Genomic DNA, 10,370 nt, shown 5'->3' with positions numbered 1-10,370 from the left:
ACAAAGAAAATGTTTCATATAAAACATGTGTGATGTCATTACATACCTGATCCAGCAGGCTGCGACACCAGCCAGTCAGAGATTGTGGAGTGACAGCGTGACCGCAGGACATTTCAGCTCTAAGACCCTGGTCTTCATCGTCACTGACTAATAAGAGAGATAGTAAGTTGGACACTGAATTGTCGACTTTATTCTGAAAAAAGTACAAATAAAACTTCAAAAGCAAATACATAAATATAACAAATACTGCTAAAACAATTTTTAGTCCTTACATAGTGGATCCAGGTCATCAGGTCTGTCCACAAAGCTCAGCGTTGTGTCGTGGGGGTCGTATCCCTTCTCGTCCTGGTCTGAGCTGTTCATTTCAGACCTACTTAGTTCTTCCAATTTGTCAGCTAAAAGTGTCTGACTTCAACCAGGAAATAATCAGAGTCGGCAGGCTGTCACGACACTCCTAAAGCAAGCTTTGTTTTTACTTTCAGTTTCTTCTTCTGCAAATTTAAATGCACATGATGTACATGAAGTCAAACTCCCTGGCTGAATCCATTCATTTTTACTCTCATATTAATGTAATGTAATGTAAAGCAAAGATAATAAAATGAAAACATAATGTTTCAGAAAGTTATAGAGGTTTTTGGTGAAGCAGTTCTAGTGGAAAACAAAACACACCCTGGTTACAAGACCACTGCCAGAAAACATAGTAACTTCCTGTAGATGTCAGTAAAGGCAAAACACCACTGTGTTGATTTGTTGATTCAGTGCCAGGATAGAAAAACACCAGCAATCTTAGAAAAGCAATTGTTACTGCCCATGAACCTGGAAGAGTTAAACTAGTTCAAACTGTGTGATGTCCATCAGTCTGAAGTGAGAAAGACTAGAGTTATGTGTCTTAGTAGAGGGGGTGAAACAGCAAGCTCACAGAAAGCTGTTCTTACGTCTTTACAGTTTAGGTCATACTAGTTCAACTGGATCCCGTCCCCAACTGGAGTCAAAATGAAACAAGAGGTGAGAATCTTCTCTCATATGTGGAGATTAAAATGTTTGCCAGTCAGAAGAGTTGTTGCTTTAAATAACTGAAGGATAGACCCAAGTTCAGCACATAACCAACATTTAAATAAAATCTGCTTAAAATGAACTTTATTTGGTTTGAAAGACAAAATCAGGGCACTTACATATTTGAAAAGTAAGTTATAAGGTTAAAAACAAACAAAAAACAATTGTTAAAGTAATGAACAAGAAGACCTGGAACATTTTTAATTAATTTTGTCAAGAAATAACTTTCACTTCCTGTGCCACACAGGTATGGCTGTCTGTCTGGGAGCCACACCATCACTGCAGGGGATGAAGTAGGAGCTGGTCTTCAGACACTCAGTTTTCAGTTTCAGACACACGAAGCAGAACTCCACCTGGCAGCGAGGACAGATGATGTTCTTGCAGCCCGTCTTGTTGTGCTCCACTTTCTGTCCGCAGGTGGGACAGGCCCTGATGGAGGGACAGTTCTTGACCCCCTGGACCTGATGGAAGGATGTGGTCTTGCAGGTCCTGAGCAGCTCCAGGTCGTGGTTTTTGCAGTCATCGTTGTCACAGCGATCAGAGCGTGGAGCCGGACCTTTCCACGGCTTCAAGCACTGCCAGCAGAACTGGACCTGTTTCTTCTGGTCTGCTGTGCAAACTAAGCACTGAACGCAGAGNCGTGGAGCCGGACCTTTCCACGGCTTCAAGCACTGCCAGCAGAACTGGACCTGTTTCTTCTGGTCTGCTGTGCAAACTAAGCACTGAACGCAGAGGTTAGTCAGGTCCTTTCTTTCAACGTAGGAGCTGCAGCCAGGACACTGCAGGGCACAATAAAAGGGAAAAGGTAAGAAAAGGAAAAAGAAAAGTATACAGAAGAAGAGAAAAAATGGAAAGAAAAGGGAAATAAAATGGGAGCAAAGGAAAGAAAGAAATTACCCCATTGCAGAAAATTTTTTTGTGAATTAATCTCAAGTTAACATGATGCTTACAGTTTTAAAATCACAGTACTCTGTAGCAGCCAGACGGGCCATTTTCTCTTCAAAATCCTGCATTTCTGCAACGGTCAGGACGACCAAGCGACGGACCTCTTGATACGACCAAAGAGCGTCACACTTGTGCAGGGTGCCGTCCTTCAGAGCTGGGCACTTAAATTTATACTGGCCCTGAAATTGCAGTATTAAGAGAACCATGTTATTAACTTGAACTATAATCTTGATATCAAGCATCATTTACATACACATAAACTCATCAAATTCATCTTGCAGGATACCTCCTGCAAGATGAAGAGTTTAGAGTCCTACTCAGCATGGTTAAAGAAAAATGTCTCTAACCTTGCAACCCTAACGTATGTCATGTGCCCTCTAGGATACATCGGCTGCTCTTCCATCTTTTCCTTCTGTACTTTCTTGAAAAATGTGTTGTACAATAAGGACCAAAATTACTCATACACTCAGAAACGGGTTTCTTAGAAAAAATAAGAAATGGTTTTAAAAAGAATCTTGTATCCATTTTCACTTACTGTATAATTAATTTCAAAATGGGTTGAAGATCATTTATATACTTTTCTAAAACCAATGGGAAAATATTACTGACATTACAGTACTCAAACTCTTCCTGCTGAGCAGCTTTTTGAATGTCTCTACAGGTATTTTTGATTATTTATCTTTGGTTATGAGCTGCAAATCTTTGTGGGATGAAGGCCTCCCTGCCGTCATCCTCATTGTTAGCTCTCTCTGCACCGATTGTCAGTCTAGTTTCTGACTGGTACACTGCAAAACATGTTTCAGCCAGAAACATGTTAAAATTAAGAATGGATTATTATCGATTATAAATCCAATTTTCTCTTATCTGTAGATGACACCAACACCATTTCAATCTGGAGAAACTCACACAGAGAAAAAACATCAGTTAGAAAGATTTATTTGACTGCATCTTTTTGACGCTCGAACCCGGCTGAAGACGTTCGTGCTGAGCATCATCAAGTGATTTGAAGATCGGCTCGAGCCGGAGCTCAATGTAGTCTTCTCCTCCAGGTCCGGACACTGGTGGTGGAGAAGAGCCGAGGAAGGAGGGAACACGGAGGTGCTCATCTGGATGGAGGGGAGATGGGGAGGAGGTGGGTCGAAGCGCGGTTGAAAAGCTGAAGAGCCCGGCTTTGTTGGTGCTTTTGAAGGAACTCTTGTGAGGTGATCGGCTTGAGGGACTGCGCTCCGGTGCTTGTTGATTGAAGCGTGGGCGTGGTAATAGAAAAGGCCGGCGAGTCGTTTGGAGTCTTCCCAGCTTGAATTTACACTTTAAAGCTTCCATTTCACGACATGGCTGGAAAATATTTCACTATTGTTCTACTGTCTGCTTTTATTCTTCAAAATACAGACTTTTCTCGTATGCTGAGAAGAGACCCAAGTAAAAAAAAAGTATGCTTTAGTATAATAAATTTTAACATACTGTAGCATACTTTGATTGATGTACTTAAACTGTGCTATTTTGGAACAACTTTTTTGTGCTTAGTATCTTTTAGTAGTATTTAAATAGTATTAAATTACAACTTTTAGTATACTTTAGTATACTCAACGTACTTTTTTGGAACAACTTAAAGTTGTACTTAGTACACTTTAAGTATACTTTTTTATGTAGTATTAAAGAGAAATTTTAAATATACTTGAGAAAGTGTATATTTAGACTTGGGCAAATATATATTTTGTTCACTTAAAGTATACTTTTATTAAAAGTGTATTTTGGTACAATTATGTTTAAGTGTATTTATAGTTCTAATTTCAAAATTGGTACAAGTGTATTTTTAGTATACTTCAGATATACTTATAGGTAATACACTTAATACTTAGTATACTTAAAGTGTACTTTCACAAATTTAAGTATGTTTGAAATATACTAAAGTATACTTTTTTTCACCTGGGGAATTCCAATCGAATGAAAGTACAGGTAAAAACAATTAAAGTACAGCAGTTTATAGATAAAATATCAAATATTTCAGTGAACATTGGACTTGCAATGCGTGTTTGTCAGCTTTATAATATTAAGTTTTACTGTGTGTCCTGCATTGGTAATATGCAATTAATTATGGATAATATTAACTGATTATTGGAGAAAACAACAAAGTGGGTTATTTTGACAGTAAACCATCGGGGTGTTCAGCTCTACATTAAACTGGGCAGCATGTGTCATCTTGGACTTTATGCTGGATCTTTGCACAGAGTCTTCACTTCAACGATAAATGTGCTAGTGAGAAACCAAAAGTAAACTTTTAATTGTTGGAAAGTACCTGATCCAGCAGACTGCGAAACCATCCAGTGAGGGACTGCGGGGTGACAGCGTGACCGCAGGACATTTCCACCCGGAGACCCTGATCTCCCTCGTCTGGGGCTAAACGGAGCAGAAAACAGACCCAAAAACAATTCATAATAATAATAATAATAATAATAATAATAAAACGTGTCTTATTATTTTAAGGACTAAAACAGAATGAATGTTCCTTCTATTTCTTTAAAATAAGCAAACTGACTTCAACACCAATCCAGCTCGTACTCATCAACACAGTTTACATGTTCTTACGCATCGGATCCAGATCATCAGGTCTGTTGACGAATTTCAACGTAGTGTCTCTTCGTTCGCATTTTTTATCTTCGTAACTCTGTGTGGTCATTTTGTATCTGTTCTGTTCCTCTCTGCTTCTCTGCTTCTCGACCTGAAGTAACTTGCGTCCGAATGCAGCCGAGAGATGTTCTGTAATGGACCTGCTGCTGCGTCACTTTCAGAGAAAATACCTGCAGTTACTTTCAGTTTCTCGCATTTTTTTCTACGTGCTTTTTATTTTACAAGAACACACAAAAAAGCTAAAATCTCATCTAGACCGAATTCATTTTATATTATCTTTATTTAACTACATTGTTGAGTTTAGCTTAATATTTGCAATCCAGTTAAAAGTAACCCTTCCGATAACTTCTGAGGTCTTTGCTGTATTCGCTTGTTTTTCTATCTCCCATTGTCGAAAGCAGGAAAATTAATAAATAAAATTACTTATTCAAAATGTTTAACAATTTTAAGAAGAAGCCATAAGAGCTGTAAATAAACATCAGCATCACATGATCTCTGCCGGAAAACAATGTGATTTCCTAATCAATTGTCACTATAAAGTATGAATAAAACACTCAACTATGGTGTATGAATCTAAAATTTCAAGCAACTTCTTTTTTTCTTTTTGCCACTGCTCTAAAATGCATATTTTCTCAATTGTTATTATTTTTAGCAATAAAATATATATATAAATATCCATAAAATCAAAGTGCAGCACTGGTTCGCAAAATCTAAAAACAGCCTGTTGATATTTACAGGGAATAGGAGTGAAGATAATTATCAGGAACAGCAACAGCCGTGCTTTGTGTAAAACAGAAAATAGAAAGTAAAAATCTCATTGTCTGACGTTAGATCCTGTTACTGTTTGTCCGCATTTCTGTCAGCTTTTGGGACAGAGCCAGAAAGGAGCGCAGCGCAGATTGCGGGAAGATGGGAAAAATCTACCAGGTTGTTGTTCATGGACTGAGAGGAGAGAAGCTGATGATTGACCTCTGCAACACCGAGGAGCAGATGCAGAAAATGACGGTGCGACAGCTGAAGGAAAAGATCGCTGGGAAACTCCCTGAGACTGCAGGTAAAGAGAAGCTCAAAAGGCAACGTGACTCGGTAATGGCAGAATTTAGAGTAGTAATTTGGGAGGCGGTGAGCTGTTCAATATGACATTTGGTGTATTTTCTTTACGTCTATCTGTCTGCCAGCAGGACATAAGCTACTTCTTTACAACTTTATTGATCGACAAGTTGGGTTAATGAATACATTGGGTTATTAAGTAAGAGTAGCTTACCCAATAGAGCTTTGGAGCTGACGTCACAGCGTATGACGTTTACGTGGCTCGGCGCCATTTTTGGTGTCCACAGACCAAAACAAACTATTCAGAACACCGGTGTTTTCGTTGCGTTACCGACCGCAGTGAAGCTGTTTTCAAGTTGGATACTGGATAAACCGAGCTCCGCGGAGTAAGGGACGTTCAGCTCAAGGTTGATCCGATTTATGAACGCTAATTTCAGCCAGCTGTTCTTTACTGGTCCCTCCTCAAGCGCTCGGAGTTTCACATAAGGACCGTCAATTTCCGAACACTCCTGTAAATAAATGCTCTGTCTTGTGACCAACTGATACCAAAAAGTGGTCATTCTTGCTATTACACGAAGCACACTATCCTCTATTAAAATTTTAAGTCATATTCAATACTTTAAATATAACATAAAATGTTGTCTTCAAGCTTCCAAATCATGTCCCATTAACTCAATCGGTGTAAAATTGTTCTACTAGACTGTATAGACGAGGCACACTCACCTTTATTATATTTTAACACTTTTTATATATTTTTAGCTATTTCTGAAGTCGAAATTTTGTATTTTATTTTAAAAAATATTTTTAAAAACATATTCATAAAATGTATTACCTGAGATGGTCATCACTTGTTACCTGTAATGTTCAATTGCATAAAATTCTAGGACAGGATCCATTTCATTACATGTTCACTTACCTGAAATATGTTAAATACAACAAATATTAAAGTGTGATCTGTTTCATAAAATTTACTTGTCACTTTTGTTGTTTAATTACACATTAAATGTTTAAAGATGGGCTCTTTCATCTGGTTTGTGTCATGATGTGGCGGTGGACACAAATGCAGCAGGCAGTAGACTTACTTTATCTGGATGTTATTTTAATAAACAAAATAAACTAAATCCAAAATCCAGGGAAAACAAGGAAATCCTAAACACAATAAAACAGGAGACGGGAGGGATAACAAAGGTAACAACTGGCAACATGGTGAGCAGGGTAACAAGTTGGACTGGCGAGATGTGACTAAAAAAGAGGAGCTTAAGTAGTGGGATAATGGCCTAAATGAGAAGAGTGATGGCAGGTGTGAGTAATTTGGCACAGGAGCTGCTGAGGGCTGGGGAGAAGATGGCACAGGGAAACTAAGGAGATCTGCTGGGAATACAAACGGGAAATAAATAACTAGAGGGATAAAATAGAATTAAACTATAGTCATTATAGACAGCTTGACATGGACTCAGACAAACAAGGAAAAGCAATAATATAATTCTAACTAAACTAAATACCTCTAATAATATCAAAAGGACCATGAAGGGCTAAGCTAAAGCAAATTAAAACATGAAGCTAAATAAAATGAAAAGCAAAACAAACCCAAAAACCCAGGTTCCTGACAGATGTCTGATTATATAATTGTTTACTAAAATCACATAAAATATTTAAAAATATAATCTTTCATTACAAGTATGTTTATTACCTGAAATATTTAAATATCAAATTTTGACTTAATGTGATTCATTTCTTCACCTGTTTACATGCAACTTGAAGTGCTTAAATCAAGCGATTCATGAATTTTTAATGCATTAAATTATTAAATGAGAGAAAACAGCCACTTCCAATTGTACACATATTGCAACACAAATGGTTCCTGTTCCTCTTCAGAGTCTGCAGCCTTGCTGAGCTCCTCTCCTGGGCTTCCTTCCTCCTCAGCCTCTCCAATTTGCACCTTTTCTGTTGCCTCCGCTACTGTGTTTTCATTATTTACCTCTTCTGGGGTAAATAATGAAATCAGTCTCAGTAACCTGTTGATGGTTTTGCTGTATCGCCTCTTTAATTGACGCCCATGTCGGTCCGATGTTGTGTCGTTTACCTCGCAGTGACCCATATTCAGCACTGGAACCCAGTCAGGATTGAGCTCATCCATTTCACCGCGGTAAAGCTAGCCGGCTCTGACTCCAGCCGGCCCAGCACACAATATACAAGTGCGCGGTCGCTCAAGACATTATGGTACACCCATTTACGTGCTGCTTTCACAATAAAAGCGCANGCCTGTACACACTGCTGTAAACACCGTCCTATCTGAGCTCTTCACAAGAAACATGCAAAGGTAATAGAATGAAATAACACGGAGACATGAAGCAACACGGCCATATTTTTCTAAAAGCAGCAACTTTGAACCTGAACAGCTAAACCAGATCTCTGACACCAGAGCTGCGCTACTGTCAAGCTATGAGGCTTGTTGAGCTCCGTCAGGCTTCGGAAGTAAAAAGCCCGAACCGTAACCAAACCCCTTTAGTCTGACTCTAACGACAATATACACACAGTATACTTGAAAATTAGGTAAAAACATTGTCCGTTAGAATGTTTAGATACTTAAATAGCACATTTTTACAAGAACAATGTCAGAGAATATTGCCTACTAGCATAAGCTAAGGTTAATGTTAGCCACAAAGTTTAAGTAAAACTCACCTTCGTATCACTAAATGTATAACGAGGCATACATCTTAAAACCGTTCTCCAGCTTACTTGTTGGGGCTTCGGATCGATGTACAAACCTTGGCCAAGCCCTGAAAGCACCTATTGTAAAAGGCCATTTTCAATAGATCGGAAACAATCGAGCCGCTTTTCCCCAAACGCGGAAGCTGAGGTGCAAAGAGCCCATAGAACGACTCTCAGTGACTATCTAATAAGTACAGAGACGAGCAGATGAATCGTACTGTTCCTGAATGTCACATCACTATATTGCAGACTTTTGGACACAGCGTTGTCCCATATATGCCACAAGTCAGTCAACACCTCCGCACAATAATTCAGCGCAGTGAGTGACAACGTTTTTCACCACAATGCTTATGTGTCTCTGTACAGCTAGCTTTGCTAACATCACGTCAACGGAGCTTACCTTTCTTTGAGCTACTTTTCTAAGTGACGAAAAAAGTAAGACGTTGTCCCCACCGTTTGTGAAAGCGAAGCGATGTTGAGTTAGCTGTGGCCATCGGATTTCTTATTATTTATGCAGCGCTATTATATTACTGACGATTAAACATCTTATGCCGCTGAGAGGAAACCACTGCGCCTGTCTCAGAGCGCCGCGTGCGAGTGAAAGGTGGGGAGGGGAGAGGAGAGAAACAGAAACACGTATTTGGCAAGTCACGTTATTGGTTGGATTTTAATTGGTGCGTTTTGCATCCACTGAAAACAAAGATGTTAAATAAACTAGATAGTGTGCTGTATGTTTAGTGATATTTTAACAGTTGCGGTCTCGACTGGTCTTGAAATAAAATGCCGAGTCCTCAGCGTCCGAGACCGAGACAAGACCGAGACCAAATGCGGTCGAGTCCGAGACGAGACCGAGACTATCAATAAATGGTCTCGAGACCGGTATCGAGACCAAGACCGATCTCGAGTACTACAACACTGATTGTGCTTATAAAAGACAATCATTTCTTTTATGAGGAAGTTTTGACGTTTGAATCCCTGAAAACAGTTGTTAACAGATTACTACTTTTTTAATATTACATCTCGACACACTCAGCTTTTGTTAAACATTGACAACTAAATTATGTAACGAATCAGGCCAGCAACACTGTTGGTAAAACATTATAAAGTTTCACTGTTACTCCATAAAATATATGACTAACCATGAAAGATATTCAGGTCTATAAAGATCATCTTCTCCTCTATATTCATTGTTTTAGTTGCTGGTGTTGTTGTGCAAAAGACTCAAATACAGTCAGTATAAAAACCCTTTAGTGAGAAATATTTTATATATACATATGTGCTTAATGCATTTTAGGATTTTAATTTATTTTTTGCTAGACATTTAAAAGACATTTCTATCTTATGTCAGTCTATTGCACAATAAGGGATCTGACCTTATTGGAAATTTTTTGAATTTCCAAAATCGTTGTTAATCAGCACCATATAAGTAATATAGACTGTAATTGTCTAAATTAGCACATTAAAAATGAATAGTTTATTTTTACTATTTAACCCTCCTGCTGTGCTGGCGCGATGCTCAGTGGTAAATGTTGTGGTCAGACAGCAGGGAAACACAGGTTGTCCTGTCAGACTATCAGTTTAATAAAAACTAGACACAAAGAAACATTTATAAAAGCACAGAGAGTCAGTGCAGCCCCACCAGACCATGAACAGAGTAAAAACCTCGTGGGATATAAATGTCCCGATGTTTTAAGACCACGGGAGGGTTAACAGTCATCTTCAAGAGGAAAACTCTAGAAACGAAAGCTGAACCCCAGAAAATGCTCACTGATATTATGAACATTATTGCTACTTAGTATTTTCAGGGATAATTGTTTTAGCATTTTTAATCTAATCTCTGAAATATGATTAGCTGATGTTGAGAAAATAAATTTAAAATAAGCTAGTTTTAAAACTTAACATGTCTTTGTCATGAGGTGGAGGTTGAACTGGTGAGGAGAGAACGCTGAGAACCCAGGTATGGTGAAGATGATGAATTTAAT

The 10,370-nt window shown here is 38.5% G+C and overlaps 1 protein-coding gene across 1 annotated transcript; it reads right to left on the bottom strand.

Annotated features, from left to right (window-relative positions):
- Positions 1 to 1,274: 1,274 nt before the first annotated feature.
- On the bottom strand, positions 1,275 to 3,104 carry LOC107834900 (uncharacterized). The gene is made up of 4 exons (XM_016666894.1): positions 2,964 to 3,104; positions 2,285 to 2,287; positions 2,004 to 2,177; positions 1,275 to 1,832 (listed from the first exon to the last, which is right to left on the bottom strand). Exons 1-4 carry the CDS (start codon positions 3,102 to 3,104, stop codon positions 1,281 to 1,283), a joined length of 870 nt encoding a protein of 289 aa, XP_016522380.1. The 3' UTR covers positions 1,275 to 1,280.
- Between the last annotated feature and the right edge of the window lie 7,266 nt (positions 3,105 to 10,370).

Source organism: Poecilia formosa, unplaced genomic scaffold (genome assembly GCF_000485575.1).
Source record: "Poecilia formosa unplaced genomic scaffold, Poecilia_formosa-5.1.2 Scaffold834, whole genome shotgun sequence".
Taxonomy (NCBI): domain Eukaryota; kingdom Metazoa; phylum Chordata; class Actinopteri; order Cyprinodontiformes; family Poeciliidae; genus Poecilia; species Poecilia formosa.
This window is presented reverse-complemented; position numbering and strand designations above follow the sequence as displayed.